This window comes from Cyrtonyx montezumae, unplaced genomic scaffold (genome assembly GCF_038088225.1).
Source record: "Cyrtonyx montezumae isolate F1298 unplaced genomic scaffold, pur_monq_1.0 scaffold_2, whole genome shotgun sequence".
NCBI lineage: Eukaryota > Metazoa > Chordata > Aves > Galliformes > Odontophoridae > Cyrtonyx > Cyrtonyx montezumae.
Genome location: NW_027071936.1, coordinates 8,855,953 through 8,880,345, shown reverse-complemented (window position 1 = coordinate 8,880,345; position 24,393 = coordinate 8,855,953). Strand labels below are relative to the sequence as shown.

Below are 24,393 nucleotides of genomic sequence, written 5' to 3'. Positions count from 1 at the left end.
TTTTGTTGAATCCTTTCCTGGACTGTGTTGTGTCATCTGCCTGTAGATATCACCCTTCAGTGAATGCAAAGGTGTTGTGTCCACACTATTCTCCCTTTCTCTGTAAGGGTTTTATTCATTAGAAATGTTGGCTGTAAGTGGAAAATGAGAATTATCAATGAGCATCTTTGCTTCTGTAGGTAATTGGTTATTCATGTAGACGGAAATCAGCGCAGCAGTCATCTACACTTCTATCCTAGGAGACAAAGAAATAGGTCTTTTCTGAGGGATTTTTTGGACATAATCTGGTCTAGTGTACCACATGAAGTGTTCTCTATTGCTGCAGCGTGGCAGCTGTTTAGCCACCTGTGTGGGATTATCCTAGATTCAACATGACCATACAGGACTTGTGGTCTAGTATATGAGTATTGATCTGTATTACTATGCAGCATGAGGACCAGTTTCACTTTGTGATGTACCACGGCTATGCAGAGGTGCTGCCTGAAGCTCACTCTGCTTTTGTATCAGTGCATTATTCCCGAATTGCAGGAATAACGTTGGGGTTTGGCATTGGTTGGAGCCTGTGCATCCAAATTGAAATAAATTGAAACAAATTCCTTGGACTCCTCTTTAGGGTTATGATTGTGCTTGGCAGTACTTCTAATGTATATAGATGTACGTAGAGAAGTAGAAGAGAAGTCTGTTTCCGGGAGAATTGTTTTTTATTTTCCTTTTGTTTGTGGTATTTTTTTTTGTCTTTGTTGGACTTTGTGTTGTGTTACGATCATAGCATCATAGAATGGCTTGGGTTGGAAGAGATCCCAAGGATCATTGAGTCCCAACCCCCTACCACTGCCTCCCTATTTGGTACCAGACCAGGTTGCCCAGGGCCCCATCCAGCCTGCTCTAGTGTATTGATCTCAGTGGAGTTAGCTGCAAGGGTAATAGATATCAGATCGGTTTCTTATGTCTGATGTGGAATATGTGCTTCCTCTTGTACAGCTAAGGAGCTAAACTTCTTAGGTGGAAACTTGCAGTAGTGAACTGCTGCTCACAGCCCAGGGTTTATCTGCCTCTTGGAGAAAAAAACAAACAAAAAAAACCAACCCAGGAGATAAGCAGTAATACTTAGAATAAATGTATGTCAGTTGTTGAGAAACAAAGCTCTGCTGCTCAGTCTAGTCAGAAGAAATTGATGACGGTGGAGGTTGTGCATCTCTGCAAGCTCAACGAGCCTGTGATTTACCCAACTTAAGAGTGTTAACATGTGAAACTACTTTCCTCAGACTCTTCCCAATTTCCACTATAGGAAAAGGAAAAAGTGCTGCTACAGTGCTCTTTAAAATAACCATAGATGAGAAATGAGATGTCTATTGATGGGATGTGTATTATTATGCAGTGCTATAAAAAGGCAGTATGGTTGAAAGTGTTATAATGAAATGATAGCTTTATGAAATGACTGAGAAACCAACACAGTAACAGGAAGTGTCATTAAAAATAATATATATCCTAACTTAATAGGGAAACAGTAGTTCTAGAAAAGCCACGCTGGCTTGAATTGCATGAGTTGTATGTATCTGTACCTCTGTAACTTTGTTGATGTTTGACATCGGTGAGAAATCCATCATTGTTATTTATTATCTATTAATAAAAACTTAGTCTGAAAATCTGACAAGTAAGCTTGGACTCTTCTGTATGGCAGTGTTCTTCGTTAACTTCAGCAAGGTCAGTGCTGTCTTTACCAATGCCCTTCCTTGATGTAGAGATGCAGCATGCAGTAACTTTCTTAAATGGTGAAAGTCTTTTGAATGTCAGCTGTGCAAATAACTTGAAATTGTTTTGTATTTCAGCCACCCTCGCCTAGCTGTTTAACAGAAGTGGATTGTGAATGTAAACCTTTGATAACCTCAGCCTGTCAGCATTATAGTCTTTGGGATAGATAGCAGCTCTCAAAGCCTCTTCAGGGGATGCACCATGACATCAGCAGTGATTGACACTGGAGGCCCTGGCCTGGAGTTCGACAGCAATGGAATGAAAAATCACGAGGTTAGACAAATGAGCAGAATCTGTTTACTAACACTCTTTATACTTTCTATCCTAATTCGAAAGAAAAAGCTGCTGTAAAGTTGTGTGTGAAGTCCACTCTCTAGTGTTTACAGAGCGGACTGCTTTTCAAGGATCTCTTACTAAATATTTGTATTATTGCAGAAAAGTGGAAGTAGGAAGCTTTGAAGTCTGCGGTGCAATTGCAGACTGAGCTTCCAGAATGGAATTACATACTAAGCATCTCTTTAAACAAAAGATCTCAGGTGTGCCTTGGGGTAGGATCAGCTGAGCAAAACAATAGAAGGACCTTTTTCAAGCATTGTATTTGCATGTGTTTTGCATTTTTAAAAGCAAAAACAAAACCCACAACAAAAGTGTTCTGCTGTCCTGTAGGATGCAGTAAATAGTGCAGCTGGCAGGGTTCCGCTCCTGCAATACTTGAACTGATTAAATATACTGTTACAGATATTTTGATCCTTAAACAAAGAGGGATAGGCATGTGGGCTTCAAATTAGCTAGTTCTTTTATGGCAGCTTACATGCTTAATCCAAAACATGAATGTTCATAAGATATAGGTCAGACAAAAGTATGTTGCCAGTATATGCACAAAGGCTTGATTGCCTTTCTTATGGAGCAGAGGGAGAAGAAACGCTTTGTAAAACTGAGTAACTTAAAAGGTTGGTCTTTTCCAGTATCTTAAGATTTAATGCATCAGGTAACTTTAAGGGCTTAGAGTCAGTAAAAAAGACCTTTGAGATTCAGGAGTATCCCTTGGGTGAACAATAAGCTCTACTTTGTTTTTTCAGTCTCTTCCTTTAGAAGAAAATTTCCTTTAAAAATCTTCAAAATGGTTATAACTATTCAAAAAAAACCTGTAAAAGCATGAGAGGAAAACACTGTTATAGAGTTTAACAGTGCAGTATTTAGAGGGTTTTTTTTTTTCTTTTTGTTTGTTTGTTTGTTTGTTTTCCTTTCTATAGGAAAATGAGCCAGTCTCTGAATTCCCAGCTGTGATTGTGGAGCCAGTTCCTAGTGCCAGACTAGAACAGGGTTATGCTGCTCAGGTCCTGGTTTATGATGACGAGACTTATCTGATGCAAGATGTAGCAGAGGAACAAGAAATTGAGACTGAAACTGTGGAAACAGGTAGACTAATTTATATTTTCTTTTCTTTCTTGCTTTCTTTCCTTTTTTTAATTTTTTTTAGTAGATTTTCTTACTTTTTAGAAGTCCCTGAGGAATGTGACCTCACATTTACCCCCAGGGTAAGAGTTCCTGACCTGGGATCAGATCTCTTAGCACTGAAATTTATTGTACTTGGCTTCAGTGGCAGCAAGACTGGGATTTGACAGGTAAAAATGTCCCCTCAGGTGTAGGATGCTGTATCCTAGCACTGTGTGCCCTCATAAAGTAGGGTAAACTCCGTTTATATGTTTGTTACCTATTTATGCAGGGGGTTAACTAGACAACTTACCTTGAATTCTTAAAAATCAGCTGAGCTAAGAACCCGGTTAGAATTTAGTTCTGCAGTGTGTCCGAGCCAAATAATTGCAGAACAGCTGGCAGCGTGGACTGTGCTGTTCCACTCTGCCTATCTTCAAACTCCTTCCCCCCCCCTGAGCTCTACACTCTGTCCTTTGCTTCCGTACCTTTTTGGTCTGAAAGCAGTTGTATTGCTGGTTTAGCAGCAGGAGTGCATAGCTGAGGGGAATGGAATTGGTCTGTCCTGTACTGGGCAAAAAGCCTAGTGGACTGAAATGAACTCAAGCTATGTGGTTAAATAACAAGTTATGAATGAAGGAAGAAGTAGAGCTTTGGTGTTACAATACCTGACCTGTGGGCCTTTCTCCAACGCACACGCTTGAGAGCTTTGGGCTTTCTGAGGAGGACCAATGACTTTTTGAAGTGTCTGAAGAAGCGAAAGTTGTGCTGTGAGAGCCTGATGACATGTGATTGTCAGGCTGCTGCTGTGCTGCAGTGGCTGTCACCCACCCTGTCTGCTTTCTTGGGCTACTCATACTCATACAACTTAGCAAAACATTTCCCTATGCTTATTTTGCAAGGACAAATAGCAGAGAAGCCCTAAAATGTTTACTATTTTTGCTAGGATTAGCATGTTGATGTGACAGTGCTGGAACAGGGAACTGCAAACAAAGGGAGGAAAGATCCTCTTGGGCACTCTGTACTAAACCCCTTGAGTGGAACGTGGCTAGCTTGTATACATATCCTTGGGCTGCCTAACTCAGAGATGAATTCATGATGTCACACAGGGAAAACACAGCTGGCCAACTCTTCTCATAGTCACTTAACTTAGTGCAGTATATTTGTGTGCATTTCCTTCAGATCAAGTAGGTTTAAATTCCACTTCCTTCCTAAACAGTGGATGCAATTGGTTCAGACGTTTTTGGGATGGGAATGTTAATCTTGTGTGGCGCTGCATCAAAAATCACATGCATTGACTTTGTAAGATATGTATGAACTATTTGTTGAGGTCTTGGAATACTTCCAGTTGAATGAAATGTGATTTGAATTGAATATACTAATTATAAGTTAAATTAATGTAAAGGAAAGGTATGAAACGTGCCTTTTTTAGAAGTTATCTTTCAATACAGTAAAAAAACTTGTAAGATGAAGGTAAGTGGGAGGTGAGTGCTCTTTACAAGAAGGAGAGTTTTTTAAATTAAACCTGTATTTGAAAGCTTTTAAGTGCTCACATTTTGATACCTTCTGCATTAAGGAGTGTTGCTTTTTGAACATCAAGTATCCTGTTTCTTGTAAGATTTTGGTAGCTTAATGACTAACGGAACAGCACTCTTAGAGCTATTGCAAGTGGGCTGTCTATGTCTTTAAGTATTATTTGGCCACAGTAGATTGGTAGAAGTGACAATTAAAAACTCACAGTTCTTCTCTAGGAATCTTTCTTCTAAGCTGCTGTTTAGAAGGGCAGGAAATATAACAAAGAACAGAACAGATCGTAGAACCTTTCAACAGATAAAGTTATTCTTGCAATTAGATGCTAGGAGGAGTGAGAATGGCCATGAGTTGCGCCGGGGAAGATTTAGATTAGACCTGAGGAAACATTTTTTCTCTGAAAGAGTGGTCAGGCACTGGAATGGCCTGCCTAGGGAGGTGGGTGAGGCACCATCCCTAGCGCTGTTCAAGAAGCGTTTAGATGAGGTGCTAAGGGATTTGATTTAGTAGTTCAGTGGGTAGGGATGGTGATAGAAGGATGGTTGGACTAGATGATCTTGTAGGTCCTTTCCAACCTAATGTACCTATGAACCTATAAAGGCCCTGGAAAGCATTCCCTTGAGTAATGTGCCATTGCAAGCAGTGAAGTGCAGGAGTGTAGATTGCAAATTTCCATTTTCATCATTAAAGGCCTTTGATGGGAAGCATCTTGATGTTGGAGACATGGTAAAAGGTGCTATAGCAGGTGTTTATTAGAAAGCAGGCTAAAACAGAGAAACAAGTGAAGAAGATATACCAATATTAAGAGCTGCACATGAGCCAGCAGTGTGTCTTTGCAGCCTAGAAAGCCAATCCTATCCTGGGCTGCATCCAGGTTGGCCACCAGGATGAGGGGAGGTGATCTTACCCCTCTGCTCTGCACTGGTGAGCCCTTACCTAGAGCAGTGTGTCCAGATGTAGAGTTCTTGGCACAGAAGAGGCGTAGATCTGTTGGAGCACATCCAGAGAAGGCCCACAAAAATAATATAAGGGGTGGAACACTTCTCCTATGAGAACAGGCTCTCCTATGAGAGCAGGGGCTCTTCAGCCTTAAGAAGAGAAGGCTCCGTGGTGACCTGATAGCAGCCTGTCAGTATCTGAAGGGGAGCTACAGGAAAGAAGAAAGACTCTTTAGCGTGGTCTGTGGTGACAAGGCAAGGGAAATACATAAAGAGATCAGATATAGGTTGGGTGTGAGGAAAAAGGCTTGTACAGTGAGGGTGGTGAGGCACTGGAACAGGTTGCTTAGAGAGGTGGAAACCTTGTCCCTCCAGACATTCTAAGTCAGGCTGGACCAAGCTCTGAGCAACCTGACCTAGCTGTAGGTGTCCCTGTTCATTGCAGGGAAGTTGGACTAGATGATCTTAGTTGGACCTTTTAAGGGTCCCTTCCTACATGAACAGTTCCATGATTCTATGAATGCTGCTGATTTTTTTATTTAACTTGAGGGTAATATATATCTTGTTCTCCTTTTTGGACACTTTCCACCTTCCCACTCACCTTACCTTGATTCATTAATCAAGGATCATAATTAGTCAATTAACTATAAAAATTAATCCATGGGCTATAAAAGTAAAGCCTAACAAGGTTTCCATAAGAATCAAGGAACACTGACTGGTTCAAGTTCTGTTTTTGTGTCCTGTTCCAAGAAAAGAAAATGCTACCTATGTGCTAGAAATGGGGAAGTAAGCTCAATTAGAAAAGTTTTCTAGGGAAAATTAAACACAAGAATTTTAATCTTTTCAAGTGACATTCTCAGTGGAAGTACAAAGCCTTACTAATGTTTTAAAGGGAAAGTGTAAGCCCTACACTGAAATACTATTTAAATTTGTTTTTTCTATGTGTGATATTGCTCTCAGGAGTAATCCCTTCAGACTATTGGGAAGCGAGTTACCATCTTAAACTTTTGTTTATTGGAGCACTCAAAGTGTTTGTATCATAAGCCTTCTTAACAATTAGTTTATAATAGCCAGATTTTGTTTGCTTCCACTTCCTGAGTACTTATCCATCCTTACAGTGTTTGGCCCTTCGCTCTTATTCAGCAAAACCTTTGGATTTCATGTAACAGCATAAGCTGCCATCCCTAAAGGAGCAGCCTCTCTGAAATGAGGTTTCAATAGAAAACACAGAACCCCTAGTGTGGATGTGTATGTTAGTTAATGAGATAACCTAATCTTTGGATTTACTCTTTATGCAGTGCTGAAAGTACAACAGATGTGATCTGCTGATCTTGTACGTGGATGACACCTTCTCTTTTAGCCACATTTCTTTAGATATATGGGTTTAGAATGTGAGTTGATTACTCTTTTTTACACCATGTTGCTACTACACTGGTGTGAGTTCTCAACTCTGCCAAGAAATCCATTGCATTTTTGCTAGCTAAGTATTAGTGGTGATGAAAGGAAACGATACCCCTCCGGTTGCATGTGCTACTTTGTGTAACTCCTGGAGCATTCCTGCTACAGATGCATACATCTGTTTTCAGCAACACTTTTAATTCAAATGCAAGATTCAGCTGCAACTTAAATTTTGTGTCATTTTTGCTGGTGTTTCCTTTTCTGAGATATTAATGGAAAGAGCTGGGGCAGATGCTCTGTTGTTGATGGTTTTACGTAGCAGTAGTGGCCTGGTTCCCACAGTTGTGGTATTCAGTTCTTCCTAGCTTTGATTTCTACCTTGCTGCTTTCAGTGCTCTGTGCTGAAAGAAAGAACATTGCATCTTTTTTTTTGTTACAGAACCTAATTTAACGTATGTTTTCAGTCATTATTTTCTGTGGTGAATTGCTGTGGATTCTGTACGAAACTGGCCTTTCTGTAACTACTTAAAAATAGTATGTAGTTTACTCAGAATGAGACATGCCTGGAATTCTGAAGTGACTCGAGGCTTTCTGGTTTGGTTGGCATTGGAGTGTTGTTCCTCTGTTGCCATTTGCAGTTCTTGATGCTTCTGCTCACGCATGTTCATGTAGACTGTGAATGCCACCCAGTGACAGATTGCTGCCTGCCCTTGGCTCCCTACACAAGCGAAGTCAAAACCAGTCACTGCCAAGAGTTAGTAACTGCTTTATGATAATTTGCCTTTTCTGAGTGTAGCTTTGTCATTCTGGAATACAACTAGGATCTTCTGTGGCTGAAAATAGTTAAATATGTGTCTGTGTTTTTGGTTCAACATTCATCATCGGTGATGGGTGGTGAAGGATATAGCTGCCATTAGAAAGCTGTCATCACTGGTTGGGTGGATGGGGGAGAGCAGTGGATGTAGTCTGCCTTGATTTCATGTCTCCCACAGCATTGCAGTAACAAAGTTGAGGAGGTGTGGAATGGATGAGTGGATGGTGAAGTGAGAACTGCGGACTGGCAGAGCTCAGAGGGTTGTGATCAGTGGAGCAGAGTCCAGCTGGAGTCCTGTGCTTAGTGGTGTTCCTCAGGGGTCGGTGCTGGGCCTGGTCCTGTTCAACATCTTCATCAGTGACCTTGAAGGGGATAGAGTTCACCCTCAGCAAGTTTGCTGATGATACGAAGTTGGGAGGATTGGCCGACACGCCTGCAGGCTGTGCTGCCATTCAGCGAGACCTGGACAGGCTGCAGAGCTGGGCAGAGAGGAACCAGATGAGGTTTAACAAGAGCTTGCTCCTGTAGAGTCTTGCACCTAGGGAAGAATAACCGTATGCACTGGTAAAGGTTGGAGGCTGAGCTGCTGGAGAGGAGCTCTGAGGAGAGGGACCTGGGAGTCATGGTGGAGGACAGGCTGGCCATGAGCAGTGTGCCCTGGAGAGGAGACTTGCAATTCCACTGTAGTTCCTGGATGTCGTACTGGTTTTGAGGACTGCCCAAGGAAATGCTGGGTAGCTTTTCCTTTTCCTTTACCCCAGCTGGGTAGCTGAGCCCTTGTCTTCTACAGGTCGGCTGAAACCTTTCCCTTTGTCTTAATTTGAATTTCTGCGACAGCTGCCTTGTATGCAATTAATACCACCCCACTTTTCTCTTGGGCCATCTTTCACTTCTAAGGAATAATCACCATAAAGGCAAACCAGTGGCTTTAGCAGAGAAAAGGTGAAGCTTATTTCCTTTAATGTCAACAGTTGTTCCTGTTTTTTATTAGGAAAAGGTGATACTCCTGTATTGGAATAAGTAAGTGTAAGGGGATATAGTTCAGTTACATTGTATTCCTGTTATCCAGGTGCCTTATCTTGCCAAAGACTCTCAAGTGTTGGAGGTGTGCGTCGGCTACAAACGCTCTTGAAATCACTTGTGAATGTAATAAGTGGTAATTCATATGTGTAATTAGCCTTAGTTTCAGTGTGGGCTTTGCTGAATAATAGAACGCTGTTGGGTTTCTCTTTTCCCCCCGTTTCTGGCAGGCGGTGCTTGTGGCACGGGATGAAGCGTAGGTCTACCTATCGACTGCGTTCCCCACACCCCGAAACAGTAAGGTTGATGAGCGAGACGAATCCATTAGCGTTCAGCATAAAATGCTGCAGGCCACGCGGCTTGAACTGCGGGGCTCGGGGCGGGAGGAAAGCGCATTCGTCCTCGAGGAGGGCTGGCTGGGGCTGGGTGCTGCGCGGTGCCTTTCCGTGTCCTTGGGCCTGGCCCCGCTGCAGCACGCAGCAGAGTCCCCTAGCGGAACCGCTGCGGCGGGAGGAGCGCGGGGGCTGAGCCAAAAGCCCTCATGTAGTGCGTACAGAAACACGGCCGTGAAATAGCACTCCTAAAGCGCCGTGGGAGCGCGGGGCCCACGGGAGAACGCGAGGTGCTGAACGGCGCGGCGGCAGCGGTTCGTTCCGAGCGGAAAACGCTCCCGCCTCGTGCTTCTCGCAGGATGCTAAACCGGGACGGGAGGCGGCCGCTCGCAGCTGCGGCACTTCCCCTCGTCCGCCGGGCTGCGGGCAGGCTCGGCTCCGCGCACAAAGCGCCGCTTTGCCCCCTGCGTCATCGAGGGAGGGTCGGCAACGCACGGAGTTTCCGTGCCGGCCCCGCTGCCGGCGGGGCCCCGGCGCTTCCCCCCGCCCGCGGCGGCGGCGAGTGCCGGCGCGGCACTTCCTGTCTGGGGCCGGCGGCGGAAGGATCGCGTGCGCCGCGCCGCCCCGCAGGAAGCGCCGCCGCGGTGCCCGCGCCGCCCGCCCGGCCGTGCCTCCCGCCCGCCCCGCGGCAGCGACCCGGCGGGCAGCGCGAAGCCGCGGCGGGAGCGTCAACATGGCGACCTCCCTGCACGAGGGGCCCACCAACCAGCTCGACCTCCTCATTCGCGCCGGTAAGCCGCGCCGGGACGAGGGGAGGGGGGCGGGGTAGGGGGGGAGGGAAGCGCGCCGCGGGCGGGCGGGAAGCAGGCTGCGCGGGCGGCGGCGACACCTGCCCGGCTCCGGGGAACCCGCGGAGCGGTGCCGGGCGGGCGTGGGGCGGGGGGAAGGGGGCTCCGGTGGCAACCAGGAAGCGCACGGGCCGCCTCCCGCCACGCCGCGCGGGCAGGCCCGGAGGCGCGGCGCGGCCCCGCGCTCCCCCTCCCCGTGCAGGCGCCCTTTTAAACTCGGCGCGGGCGGCCCACGTGTGCGGCGCGGCTCGGCTCGGCTCGGCCCGGCCCGGGACGGCCGCGGACCCCATCCCCCCGCGCCGCGAGGCGGAAGCGGCCCCGCGCCCCCCGCGTTCGGCACGGGGGGGGTGGGGGAGGGGGCGGCGGCCGGAGCGCGCCCAATGGAGGGCGGCGGGGCGGGGCGCGGCCGCCGCCAATGGCCGCGCGGTGGAGCGGCGGAGCGGCGGCTTCCCGCGGGTTGGCGGGGCGCGCGGCGGCGCGGAGGGGCGCGGAGTGTAAACACGGAAGTGGCGGAGGCTCCGCTCTGGGCGCACGTGGTCGACCCCGCCGGCGTGTCGTGGCCCGCCACCTCTTCCCGTGCGCGCGGGCCGCTGCGTTGCGGTGCACCGCTGTGGTTGGTTGCGGGAGGGGAAAGCTGGGCCTTGATTTTAGGCCGGCATGAGAGCATCTCCGAGCAGGCAGGGAAGGATAGGTATGGGGCTGGCGGTGCGCGCTACTCGTGGTGTTGCTCTGGCAGTGTTCTTTCTAACGCTGACGCGGGGCAGCACGTGAACCTGGTGAGCTTCTGCACGGCGCATTAATGCCTGCGGGGCCGCTGCTGCCCACTGTCCGTGCTTGGAATTGGGAACCCCTCATCGCAGCGCTGCACTGGCGGCATTAAGGGATAAGCTATTGTAAGCCTGGGGTTGCGGCTCCGTGCTGACCTTGTGCAGGTGAAGGGAAGGCAACGTTTTAAAAACTGCAGTCATGCTTTTCTTGTGCATTCATTCACGTGCTTACACCTGTTTTGGGAACACTGTTCACAAAAGCGCGTGTTGCTGGTACTTTCTGCTGTGAAGCTTGGATGCATCCCTGTTGGGCTTGTTACCAACTAAGCTGGGCTTTTTTCAAGAGCTATTTGGAGCCCTGAATGTACGCTGCACACGGCATTGGTTTGGGAAGGGAGAGGAGCCGGAGGCGTTCTGGAGATGGCTGTCAGCTGGCGCCATTCTCTGTTCCCATTTAAAAAAAAAAAAACAAGGACTGTTGTCTTTTCTGGTAGAAAGATACATTAATTATAAGCAGATTTCTTCTGTAAAACGGTCTGGAAAACTTAGTTTTAATGTGAAGCGTGTAAAAAAAGCACCCTTGCATCATACTGCTCTGTAAAAGCAACAGGGTGAAATTCGGGTTAATTTGCAGTTCTCTGCCATACCTCTCGTGAGGAGTTCTCCCAGTGTTGCTGTATGGGGGAAGCGGGGCTGCTGGCTCAGCCTCAGCCTCTGGCCCTTTTAGTGGGCCTGTCCCTCAGTGCTTGCCCTTGCTGTCCTCCGTCAACGGGACATTGTTTTTACAGTGGCCAAAAGACTTTTTGTGTATCATTTGCACTGAGCTGTGGATTAATGCTTTTCCCGGTGTGTCAGTGCTGTAGGTCCTCCTACAGCTCCTGGGAGCTGGGAATGTTGGAGGCTCTCCTCTCCCCCTGACCTTGCCCGTGGTCAGGTTGGCATGGTGTTGGAGAGGTACAGAAGGGCTCCTGAGAGAGCTTGTTACAGTCATCAGCTTGAGTGTGGCCAAGACTTCCCTTGGGGAGCAGAAACACTCAGGTAGGATGTTGCAGGGCTGCTCTTGTTAGGTGCAAGGTGCCCCAGGGCTGGGGCCGGCCCTGAGCTGCCACTGGGAAGGGCTGGTGGGACATGGGGTGCAGCAGGTAACAGCTTGTCCTTTGGCACGGTTCTCTGTGCCTGCAGGGCAAGCTTTTGTTGTTGCACTGTGCTGGAATGCCAGCCTTATCAGGCACCTACTGCTGCAGGAGATAGAGCCCCCTAAATAGCATCTGGGCAGGGCTGTGGCAGAAGGCTCTGAGGCAGCTGGGCTGGCTCGGTAGGATGCTGCATTCTGCCACAGGTTTTGTGTTTTCCAGGTGTTGCAAACTTCTATGTTTGCTCATAGCTTCTAGTCCTACTTTTAACTGAAATTCGCTAGCTTTCCCCCATGCACTAATCTGAAGGGTTTCTTGGGGGCAGAAGTAGTACCAATGGTATCTTCCTGCTTTCCACCACGCGGCCGTCACTTGTCTCTGGAACAGGATAGGTGCCTCACAGCTCTGACAGAGAACGCTCACTGAGTGCCCCTTAGTCTGCAGGGGCTGCAGACAGGTGACCCCGCTGCTGCTAAAGATAGCCCGGCCCTCTGGCTGCAGCCCTGGGCACCCGCAGGGCTGCATTGCCTTAAATGGCAAGCTGAGCTGCAGGAGCCAGCACCTTGGGCTGCGGTGACATGGGACAGGTGGCTGTGCTGCCTGGGACGCTGCTCAGCCCGTCCGTGGAGCGCAGGGTTCCCTTTGTTTTCGTTTCGGTGCTGCTCTGGGGTCTGAACAGTCTGCCTTGTATCCAAGATTAAATGCATTCTCTTGGAGTTATTTTATGTTAGTTTTATTTAACTACTTACTGTTTGTGAGCTTTCTGAGCTTGGAAAAGTGTTTTTTACCTTAACCCCTCAGCTGTTGCTGAGAGCACCTCCTCAGGGTTGGAACCTTTGTGGTTCTTTTGTTTTCCACCCAGGCCTGCTAAACACAGCTTGCCAATGTTTTCAGTATTAGGAAACTGGATATCACTGTTTTGCAAATTAATCTTGTATTTGCATATATGTCTTATCTAAATAGACTGAAAATCTGAGGTGAGGTGAGCAGGACTGTCAGAAGTGGCAGTATTGGTTCCTGCTGGTTGCTTGTCTCATGTCTTCCTTACGCATTTCTGTTGGCACTAAGGTGTAAAGGCGTGAGGACACCCGACAACTTCTTGATCTTTGTGTTCAAGGTTGAATAGCACTGTCGTGCAGGGATATGTATGGACTTGAGCCTGGAGGTGTTCAAGGCCAAGCTGGATGGGGCTTTGAGCAGCCTACTGTAGAGGGAGGTGTCCCTGCCTGTAGCAGGGGGGTTGGAACGAGGTGATCCCACAGTGCTGTGTCTTGGTGAAGGAGGTGGACAACGCATCTTTTTGTAGGAAGAACACAAGGGTTGCTGTGAGGTTGGTTACTACAGAAACACCTGAGTATGGTCAAGAGGGTATTAGGGCTTCTCCCACTCAAAAGGTGGCCCAGCTGAGGTGCGTTTACACTAATGCATGCAGCATGGGTAACAAACATGGAGGAGCTGGAGGCCATTGTGAAGTCAGAAAACTGTGATATAGTCACTATCATGGAAACATGGTGGCATGACTCACGTAGCTGGAGTGCTGGGATTGATGGCTACCAACTTTTCAAAAGAGATAGAGGGCCACACCACTGCCTTTCCTGTCCTGTGTTAAGGCCCAGTCAGCTTGGGTTCATGAATGATAGATCCTGTTTGACAAACCTGATTTTGTTCTATGACAAGGTGACACGCTTAGTGGATGAAGGTAAGGCTGTCAATGGAGTCTACCTGGGTTTCAGTAAAGCTTTTGATGCTGTCCCTCACAATATCCTTTTGGGGAAGCTGGCTGCCCATGGTTTGGATGGGCATACACTCTGCTGGATGAAACACTGGGTCAGGCCCAAAGAGTTGTGGTCAGGAGAGCTAAATCCAGTCGGCAGCCGGTCACAAGCTATGTCATACCTCAGGGCTTGATACTGGGGCCACTCCTGTTCAATATCTTTACCAGTGATCTTCATGAGGGGATCAGCTGTACCCTCAGTAAGTCTGTGGGTAGCACCGAATTGGGAAGGGATGTTATCTGCCAGAGGGTAGAAGGGCACTACAGAGGGACCTGGATAGACTGGATCAGTGGGCCGTAGTAAACTGTGTGAGTTTCAGTAGGGCCAGGTGTTGGTTTTTTCCTGCATTTTGGTCACAACCACCCCAGGAAACCCTACAGGCTTGGGGAGGAGTGGCTGGAAAGCTGCCTGATGGAAATGGAGCTCGCTGTGCTGATGGGCATTTGGCTGAATATGAGCCAGCAGTGTGCCCAGGTGGCCGAGAAGACCAGTGACATCCTGGCTTGTATCAGGGATGGTGTGGTGAGCGGGACTAGGGCCTCTGCTAGTTGGCACTGGTGAGGCCCAAGCTCAAGTACTGTGTTCAGTTTGGGGCACCTCAATACAGAAAGGACATTGAGGTGCTGGAGCTGGTGCAAAGAAGGGCAGCAAGGCTTGTGAAGGGCAGGGAGAATATGGCCTATGGGGGGTGACTGTGGGGATGTTTAGTCTGGGGAAGAGGAGGCTGAGGGGAGACCTTATTGCTGTCTTCAAATACATGAAAGGTGGTTGTAACGAGAGTGGGTTTGGTCTCTTCTCATTGGTGATGGATGTTTAGGTTAGATATCAGGACAAACTTCTTTACAGAACGTGTTGTTAAACCCTGGAATAGTCTTCCTTTGGAGGTGGTTGAGTCATTGTCCCTGAATGTGTTTAAAATCCACTTGGATGTGGTGCTCAGGGACACGATTTAGTGGTGGGTTGTTGTTAGGTAGCATGGTTAGGTTGCAGTTGGACTTGATCTTGAAGGTCTTTTCGAACCTGAACAATTCTCTGATTCTATGTTCTTGTCTCTTCCAACCCAAACCATTCTATGATCCTATGACTTGTATGACTGATCTGGTCTCAAAACACTTTTATCCTTCTACAGTGGAAGCGTCAGTTCACGGAAGCAATGTACACTGCACAGATAAGACAATTGAAGCGGCGGAGGCCTTGCTTCATATGGAGTCTCCTACCTGCCTGAGAAATGCCAGGAGTCCTGGTATGTCAGCTACGGTTTCTGCTCTGTGAGCAGTTTTTCTTTCCACTAATCACTAAAACAACAAGAAGCATGCTTCCAGGTGATATCATTTACCTGAGAGAGGTTGTAGGGTACACATACTTGAGTAGATGCATGTTTAAAGTCAACTTTTCCACCTAAGCATCAGGAAATACTTCTTATTGTGCTGCTGGTGCAGCACTGGCACAGGTTGCCCAGAGGGGTTGTGGAGTTCCTTCCCTTGGAGATCCTCAGTAACTAACTTGAATGTCATGGTCACCATTCTCTGGGCATCCCTGCTTGAGCAGAGGTGTTGTCCTGTCCTACCTCAGCCGTTCTGTGATGCTGTGAACCTCATGTTTTGCTTTGCTAAAACAGTTAGGGGAAAATGATTTTCATCTGTTCTTCTGTTTTAGAAAGAATATCTGAAGACAGTATGTTGTAAATGGTTACCAGTTTAAAAACCCAAAAGTCAGTGTTGATGATTCCTATAACTGGATCTTCTTTGTGATGATACTTAATATATGCTGGGTGAAATCATGGTCAGACTGGAACCCAGAAGCTGTAAAATAGGAAATGCAATTTGGGATGCAAACCAGTCCAGCTCCTTAGTCCCTAATTAACTGAGGATCAGAGAGTGAGCTCTTAATTTGCTTCAATTAAAGTTGAATTTAACGTTGAACTTAGATCTAAAGAGCATTGCTTTGATATAATTGTCTTATGCCTAACAGTGATCACAGGTGTGTGTGTTTTAGGAATGGATTTATTTTCTACACAGCAGTTTGTTGGAAATGAACCTTGCCACATTTTTGCACGTGCTTTGTCTAAAACAATTTCATATGAGAGATACTAGAATAGTGAAGTAGAAACTTCATAACATACTTTTTTTTTTTCTCCTGTTTTCCCTTCTCAGTGGAAGTTTTGGTCCCTCCTTGTGTGTCAACCCCAGAATTCATCCATGCAGCCATGAGGCCTGATGTGATTGCAGAAGCTGAGGTGGAGGTGCCAGCGGATGAGTCTGAACCAATGGATTCATCTCCTGCTCGAACATCCCCTGATATCCATGAACGAATGAAGAAGAGAAAAGGTGCGCGTGGCTCTTCGTCGCAACAAGTTCAGCATTTGTTTCTTACACACACAGCCGCAGGCGGTGCGGTCGATAGGGATGCAGATAGGTTAGGTTGGCTGATTTCTCTGCTCGCGATTGGGGTGGTTCATGTCTGAAATGTGAGTTCTTAGAGATCAGGCCTGTGGCAGCAGCCAAAAGCAGCCAGAGAATGAGTTTCGCCAACTATTAAGGAAAAGGATTTTGTTGTTTGTCCTGTGCCTGTTAAAGTGAAGTCTACAGAGAGGAGGAAGGGTAAGGAAGGATTTGGGAAGGACTTGAAGGGGGTGTGCTTCTCTGAAGTAGGTTCATATTTGAGAGCGGATGGTCTCAGGAATCCTCCAATGGAATGTTAGGAAATTTACTACCTTAGAAGAGCATGAATCGATTTACAAAATCAGTACAGTGTCTGATGAGGGAAGTAACTCGGTTGTCTCGTTGGTGAGTCTTGGAGGAGGTGTTAATAGGAATAGTGATGAGGTCTAAGCATTCAGCTACTGAATGAGATGGCTGTGAATGGTATGTGGTCTGCCAGCCTGCTTACAGGCTTGTGGATAATTCATGGTAAAGCAGTGTAAAGCTGAGGTGTATGAGTCTGAGATTTGACAAAGTCGCATGCATGTAACAGATGGCTGTAGCCACCCTAAATGACATAGGCAAGAAAATAATGGTAGTGCTTTCTTATAGCTGTATATTGGATTTAAACCATTCCTTTATTTTTTTTCACTGTCTGCATAGTCATTAGTGGGCAGATTATGTTACAGGCTGTGCTCAGAAAGTTGAAAGTGCATAAAGTCATTCGGATACAGCAAGAGAACGATAACTTCTGTCATCGTGATTAATGCTTGTTGAGTTCAGGATTTATTGAGCGTTATTTATCAGCGAAAGATACCGCTGTTGTTCCTGAGGAAGGAGAGTTACTTGCTGCTGCTTTCCTCAAAGTGACAGCAGGGTTGTTGACAGTCTGCTGCCCTAGGTTATGATCCTCTACCTTAACTCCGTAGAAAGGTCACTGGCGTGTAAAAGGGTGAGGATTTCCCTGGCAAAGGAGCACCCTGCAGGGGCAGGGCAGCCCCAGCACCACCAGAGACCTGCGTCCCGTCCCGGGCGCTGCCCACCACGCAGAAGCTTGCCTGTAGCTTTTAATGGGCAGGTGTGGTGTGGCAGTGGGGGTTTATGGCTCCGTCTGTAATATTTTACAGGAAAACGGTTGCTTTGATCAACGCCGTGCTAGAATATTGGAAACAAAGCAGGCAGGAGAGTGGTAGGTTGCAGAGTAGAAGAGGCATGTGGCTGAAGGAGTGCTGGATTTACTTCGTATGTGTGGTGCGTACTTCACCTGCTGGTAACTCATCCAAAATGAGATTAAATCTGCCTGTGAAATAAGCAGACAAATGATGCATTAAATTGGATGTGCAGTAGTAGTAATCCAAGAACGTTGATTACTCCATACTCGAAGCAAGGAAATAGCATAAAAAAAAAAACCCCAAACCAGCACATACTGCTTCTTTCAGCCAGATCAAGCTATTAAGTGCTTTTATTCTGCATACTATTAATACTGTTTCTTTTTTCCCATGTGTGTTGTGTGCAGCTGGCCGGAAACACAAGACCCAGCCGTCGACTATTTCAGATGGGTCTCCAGACCTGGGTATAAGGAAGAAACCTAGAGAAGGCAAAGGTAGAATTTTATGTTGTTAAGATTGTGTAGTTCATATGTGGTGTTTATGTCATAGCTAGGACTGATGTCTTGAAAACCTTGGTGGGTGAGTTTAATAATGCAAGATGTGGTATAAGGATGTGCCTAACTGCTGTTAGTGCCCTGTCATACTGTGTGTCATTAACAGACCTACACATTTTCATTTGCTTTGCGTTTATGTCCTCACGCTGTCTTTTGTGGTGTGTGTTAACTTGCTGCTAGGCGTGTAATTTGTTAAGCTGCTGCTGTAGGACTTGCTCTCAAGTAGAAGCAGCTTATGGGCATTCATAATGGTGAGGGTTGGAAATGGGTTTCCTTAATTGATTCACAGACTTTGGTGGGAGTGTGCTGCTTGACTAATAGATGCAAATTGGCTTAAGGGTAAAAACAAATGATGGTATGTTTCTCTGCTGCTCAAGTGAGGGCGTGTGTGCAGAAGAGTCATTGTTCTTCTTGTTTTTCACCATGATGAGTCCTTTCTTGGTTGGTGAGTCCCAGCTTTTCACCCAGGGGTCGGGCAGGCTCTCAGCACCCTCTCACAGGTTACTGTTGCATTGCGATACAGTGCATCAGCTCTTAGCTCTGCCTTTAGGTGCAGGATCCTGTAGGATCTTGTTCTCAGCTAACTTCATGGGAAGTTGTTAGGAGATTTTTGCTACAGCTAGGAGAAACAGCATTTAGTGATTCAGTAGCAGCATACCAGCTGAAAGACCCTGCACTTGTCAGCATGAGAGCAGTTATTTCAGGATTTGTTTGAAAGCAGGTTCTCTGCTACTTACAGCTCCTGAGTTGTGCTTGTGAACAGCCTAAGGAAAAGTGGATGCTAGCTCATGGAAACTGGTGCAAAAGATAATTAAATTCCACTGTTGCTGCATTTGTTTTTTGCTGTTGCAGATCTTTGCTGTTCTTAAAAGTACCTCTTGTTTGATTTTAGCCTTCTTTGTAAGTCTGATTTTGCTATTTAGAGCTTTCTGTTATCTGAAGAGTATTTGTGAACTGCCCTCGTTGCTGCAGAAGTGACTTTGGAAAAAGGAGGCTGTGTTTCTCTCCCTTCCTGTTTGTGTCTATACTGGTGATTTCTCTTCTTAGCCGTTTGCTTTATGAAGTGTGAGATGTAACTACTTTTTTTTCCCCTCAGTTTCTTTGATATGATGGCACTTATGATATGCTTATGTTTGTTGTTCTCACAAGGTATCTCACTCTGTGTTTTACACCACAGCTGGCAGGAAATAAGTTTTCTTTCCTCACGAGGGTTAACTTGAAGTCCCGCAGAACATTTTGTCACTGAATTTGTTTTTTTACTATATATTTCAAAAAATGATTTGCCACATAGAGCCTATTTGACATATAGCATGTTTCTGGAAGAACAAGAATTATTTTTAGAGCTGAGTGCTGTTAGCAGAGTTAAGTCATGTAGGAGGAGAACATCTGGTTGTGCACAGCTAGAAAGGGGTCACTTGTTATCCATGTAGGTGCTACTTCTGCGTATTCTGGATGAAGTTCGAAGTGAAGCAACTGTAGATAATGAACTTGCTTTGCTTAAGTGCTCTTCTTAAGGTTTAGTCAGATAGCATGATGCTGCAGGAGTTTTTTCCTTCGGTTGGCGGAAGTAGAACTGGCTTTGATTCTTTCTTACAGCTGCTGGTGTGAATGCAACAGTTTGTTGATACATGCGGTGCCTTGAAGCGTGTCAATGACACCTGGCCATTAGTCCTGCTACTGGAGACTACTACCTGAGCAGTGTTCCCCAGGGCTCAGTATTAGGCCCTGTCCTGTTCAGTATCTTGGTTGATGAGGGCATTCTGTCTGGGGGTAGGCAGGTCCTATGGAGGGATCCAGACAGGCTGGATCGCTGAGTTGAGGCCAGTGGATTCAACAAGACCAAGTGCCAGGTCCTGCACTTTGGCCACAACACCCCCAGGCAACGCTACAGGCTTGGGGCAGAGTGGCTGGAAGACTGTGTGGAAGAAATGGACCTGGGGTATTGGTAGACATTCAGCTGAACATGAGCCAGCAGTGTGCCCAGGAGCCAAGAAGGCCAGTGGCATCCTGGCTGGTAACAGAAATAGTGTTGCCAGCAGGAGCAGGGATGTAATTGTCCCCCTGTACTCGGCACTGGTGTGGTCACATCTCGAGTGCTGTGCTCAGGTTTGGGCTCCTCACTGCAAGAAAGACACTGAGGCCCTGGAGCGTGTCCTGAGAAGGGCAGTGAAGCTGGTGAGGGGTCTGGAGCACAAGTCTTTCAGGGAGCAGCAGAGGGAGCTGGGATTGTTCAGTCTGGAGAAGAGGAGGCTCAGGGGAGACCTTATTGCCCTCTACAGCTATTCTATTAAACATTTCTAAAGTTAGCTTTTGCGTTAAATGCATAGCAGCATGCCTGTAGTATTGCTGGAACTTAGTGATGTAAGAAACTGCCTCTGAGTTAGTGTAGCTCATTATTCAGGTCATCAAGAGTTTGAAGAAAAAAGGAAAACGTGTTGAGTCAGCAGCTGTGAAGCAGAACTTGCTGTTTATTGGAGCACTTAGTAAAATACGTGTAGTCTCTGTCTCTGAGGTGGTCATCCAGAAGATGAGAACCATAGTGAGGTTTTTCTAAGATAATTAACTTACTGGAGTCTGCAAGAGTGGTCTTTAAGCTGCCTTAATATATTTTTTGTTGTTTGTAGCACGGCATAACAAGTGCTACGCTGGGCCATTAAACCTCAACAGTTACTGATCCTTTTGCAGAAAACCTGTGATGTATGTTTTAATTTGCCCGTGGCACCTGCTAGTGGCTTGGAAGCACGATCACATTAGTTGAGATAGCCATTCTGAGGCTGTTACTTCTGTAGATTTGTCTTAGCTTTCTCTTCTTGAGTTGCTTTAGCAGTCTTCTCCAGCAGTACTGATAAAAGAGAAGGATCTTTTTTTCCTTCTGCTTTTCTTTCCCTTCTCCTAGGTACAGTCCAGACAGCCGCCGTGTTATGTTTCATGCCTTCCTGACAGTCACTTTTGTAAATGTTGTCTTGGGGCAATCTCCAGTGGAAATTGTAGAACCCTAAAATTTCATTTGGAGTTAGCTATATATGGAGATTTTTTCTGCTGTCCTTGAAAGCGGATTTCTAATGTTCAAATGCTTTCTGATTATAGGAAATACAACGTACTTATGGGAGTTTCTTCTGGACCTTCTCCAGGACAAAAATACTTGTCCTCGTTATATTAAATGGACTCAGCGAGAGAAGGGAATCTTTAAGCTTGTGGACTCGAAAGCTGTCTCCAAACTATGGGGAAAACACAAAAACAAACCTGACATGAACTATGAGACTATGGGAAGAGCTCTGAGGTAAAATCTTAAGCTGCTGAAGTTTCCTACAACAATTTTATAACCGACTCTGGAAATCCTCGAGTCTAAATCAAACTCTGTAGGAATAGTACAAATTCTGAGGTGTTGAAAACTTCTGCCCTCTTGCTGACTTGGCTGATGAAAAAGCAGCAGTTTTGCAGTTCCCGTTGCTTCTCTTGTTACCAGTTAATTTGCAATTTACTTTCAGAGGTTTAAAAGGTCAGGTATTTTTTAAGCTAGATATCTGAGATGCTACGCCGGCGTGCTCTGCTCTGCCAGCTTCTTACCATGCCTTCTTAGGTTTTATTTTTGGCTGTGATTATGTCACATTTGCTAGCACGGAATGAGCTTTTCTTTAAGATCTGTCACCAGGTCGGTTACTACTTGTGCGTTTCTTGCAGGTACTACTATCAAAGAGGAATCCTTGCCAAAGTTGAGGGACAGAGGCTTGTTTATCAGTTTAAGGAGATGCCAAAAAATATAGTTGTCATCGATGATGACAAAAGCGAATCCTGCAGTGAAGACTTGTCAATGCCTACGGATGAAAAGTCATTGGAGAGAGTGTCTTTGTCTGCAGAAAACCTCTTGAAAGCAGCAACCTCCGCACGTGGAGCAAAAAACTTGTCTCAGTTAAGCTGTACCAGAACAGAAAAAGCAGTCACCAGAGTGGTGAATATTGCTTCACCAGCACATGATACGTCATCATCTCGCCCCTCAACAACCACTACTACTGTCCCAGCTTCGTCAACTCCCAGGTTTGTATCGATGTGGCTTGGGCTTGTCACTCACCAATAAATGAGAAGCGGTTTTTTGGTTGGGGCGTTGTTTTTATTCCTTTACATGCTGGAAGTCTCCTCTGATTTATGAGCAGCCATGAAATGTGATAGAACACTGTGAAAGTGTGGTTTGTGAGACAGAGCCGCCTGTCAGTGTGCTTGCCCTCAAGCATATTATGTAGAGAAGAGAGAGATGCTGCTAAATCTGCACATTCTTAGACAGACAGAAGGTGGTTGTTGTTGTTTTTGAAGAACCAATCAGGAATCTGCAGATCTGGGATTCGTGTCTCCCTGTTCTTAGCTCTCACGGTTTAATGTACGCGTCTTTATTTTGCAGGACTGTACGTGTGGCAATGCAAGTGCCTGTCGTAATGACCTCTCTGGGACAGAAAATTTCTACTGTGGCAGTGCAGTCAGTAAACGCAGGGTCGCCGTTAATTACCAACACAAGTCCAACAACGGCAACAACTCCAAAGGTAGTAATCCAGACAATCCCTACTGTGATGCCAACCGCTGCTGAGAACGGAGACAAAATCACGATGCAGCCTGCCAAAATCATTACGATCCCCGCCACGCAGCTTACGCAGTGTCAGGTACAAACAAAACCAGGCCTGACTGGGTCAGGAAGCATCAACATCGTTGGGACGCCCTTGGCTGTTAGGGCACTAACCCCGGTGTCCATCGCTCACGGCACACCGGTGATGAGACTATCGGTGCCTGCGCAGCAGGCGTCCGGCCAGACTGCTCCCAGGGTTATCAGTGCTGTAATAAAAAGCCCAGAAGTTAAATCAGAACCAGTGGCTATAAAACAAGAACACGAAGTGAAAACGCTGCAGCTCTTACAGGAAGAGAAGACGGCAGATGGGAGCAAGACTGTAACTCACGTAGTAGTGGTTAGCACACCCTCAGCCATTGCGCTTCCTGTAACAGTGAAAACAGAAGGGATCGTAACGTGTGAGAAATGAAGAACAGGTTGCTTCCAGCGTGGACTTCAGACTGTTACTGTTTTGATTAAACTGACATGATGGGGGAGGGAAGTGGAGGCGGTCACCGCGTCAAAAAGGAGAGTTTGGAAGTGTTAAACAATATGTGTTATGTTGGAGACTTACTGGGGAGAAAAATTGTTCTCCCGTGTTTCAGTGGGAACGGAACCACATTGCTATGCTGACAGAAACGGCCTCTTCCAGTCAGGAGACAGCTGAACCTATGGAGAAGGAACAGTAGAGAGACTGAAAAGGGACCAAACAGTTCACTACGCTGTCACAGTACACTAAGACCTGGAACACTAAAACTGAGTTGTGTGAAAGGTTTGCCTTGGTTTTTGGTTTTCAGGGGGAGAGGAAAGTCTCATTTCTAGAAATGGCAAAGTTGATGAATTTTATACGCATACCAGCAATCACTACTGTGTGCCCACAGTACTCAACTGGTGCTAAGTGAAAACCTCTGCTACTAGGTATTGTAGAATGTGAAATAAAGGAGATTGAAGAGCTTCTAAAAGAAGACAGAGACCTAGAGGGATTTTTGTATCATAGCTTAAGCAGATTTAAAATGAAAGCCTTAGACTGATTTTCAGTTATCTTTCTTGAAATAAGCTAATGGCTTGTTTGTTTAAAGCTTTTTTATTAAAACAAATTTTTTTAAAAACCTTGTACCTAGCACAGTATTGTAATAGAATTACATGTAACATATTTTGTATGGTAGGTAAAGTCTGTCTAAATTTCTTAATTGTGGACAAAATGGCAGCAGGCCTCCGGCCTTTTGCTGTAACATGCCTGTGTCTCTCACTTAGCCTTGACATCTGTGCATACATTTCAGTTTCAGCTCTACTCTGTCACTTGAAAGGTCACACCCAGCATGAGCTTTTGTCAGGTAGTTCTAAACCTGTAAATTTTTTTTTTTTAGTTGAAGTTAAGAGGGAAGTACCAGTGTTCAGAATGAACTATAATAGTTTGTATATTCAACATTTGAAGTATATTCTATTTTGTTGTACTCTTGTTTCAAAGTGTATTCAAGTAGGTTTTACTGAAATATAGAAATGAAATTTGTTTTGTCTGCTTTCTGTTTTTAATTTTTTCCTTTCAGCTGTTCAGTTCCCTTTCTGCCTTTCTGAAATCATCCGGGCCTTCAGCCTCAGATAGCTGGGGTAGTGTGACTTGGAGCTCCCCAGCACTCTGATACTCTGCATGGCTGGCTGCCCTCCCATGCAGTACAGCAAAATATGTTTCATTGAAGTATTTCAGAAGCTTTTGGGAGTTACTTCTGACAGAGGTGTGTGGTTAACTGAATAAACAGTTCAGATAGTATGGTAGTGAGGATGTGTAACTAGGACGATTATCGCAGTGGAAAGGAATAATCAAAAAGAGATGGAATGCTCACAGTGGAAAAACTCCAAAGGAGCAATCTTCAGAAAGAGACCCTTCCCTGGTGGCAGACAGCCCTTAAATGGGGTCTGGGAGAGGTAGAGCCAAGCTCACCCCTTCTGGTCACACAGGTACATTGCCTTCACCTGTGCT

General features: G+C 46.1%; 2 protein-coding genes across 3 annotated transcripts in view; both read left to right on the top strand.

Annotated features, from left to right (window-relative positions):
- Nucleotides 1-24,393, top strand: part of MAML3 (mastermind like transcriptional coactivator 3) — a 413,710-nt gene that overhangs the window by 329,936 nt on the left and 59,381 nt on the right. The gene's annotated exons all lie outside the window — the stretch shown is intronic.
- ELF2 (E74 like ETS transcription factor 2) lies at nt 1,835-23,925 on the top strand. Of its 2 annotated transcripts, XM_065736318.1 has the most exons (8): nt 1,835-2,025; nt 3,006-3,171; nt 14,871-14,984; nt 15,895-16,068; nt 17,678-17,764; nt 20,912-21,104; nt 21,506-21,859; nt 22,218-23,925. In XM_065736318.1, the coding sequence occupies exons 1-8, from the start codon at nt 1,954-1,956 to the stop codon at nt 22,843-22,845; spliced, it is 1,788 nt and encodes a 595-aa protein (XP_065592390.1). In that variant the 5' UTR covers nt 1,835-1,953; the 3' UTR covers nt 22,846-23,925. The 2 variants fall into 2 exon arrangements, with proteins under 2 accessions (XP_065592390.1, XP_065592391.1); XM_065736319.1 differs by lacking the exons at nt 1,835-2,025; nt 3,006-3,171 and adding an exon at nt 9,902-10,009.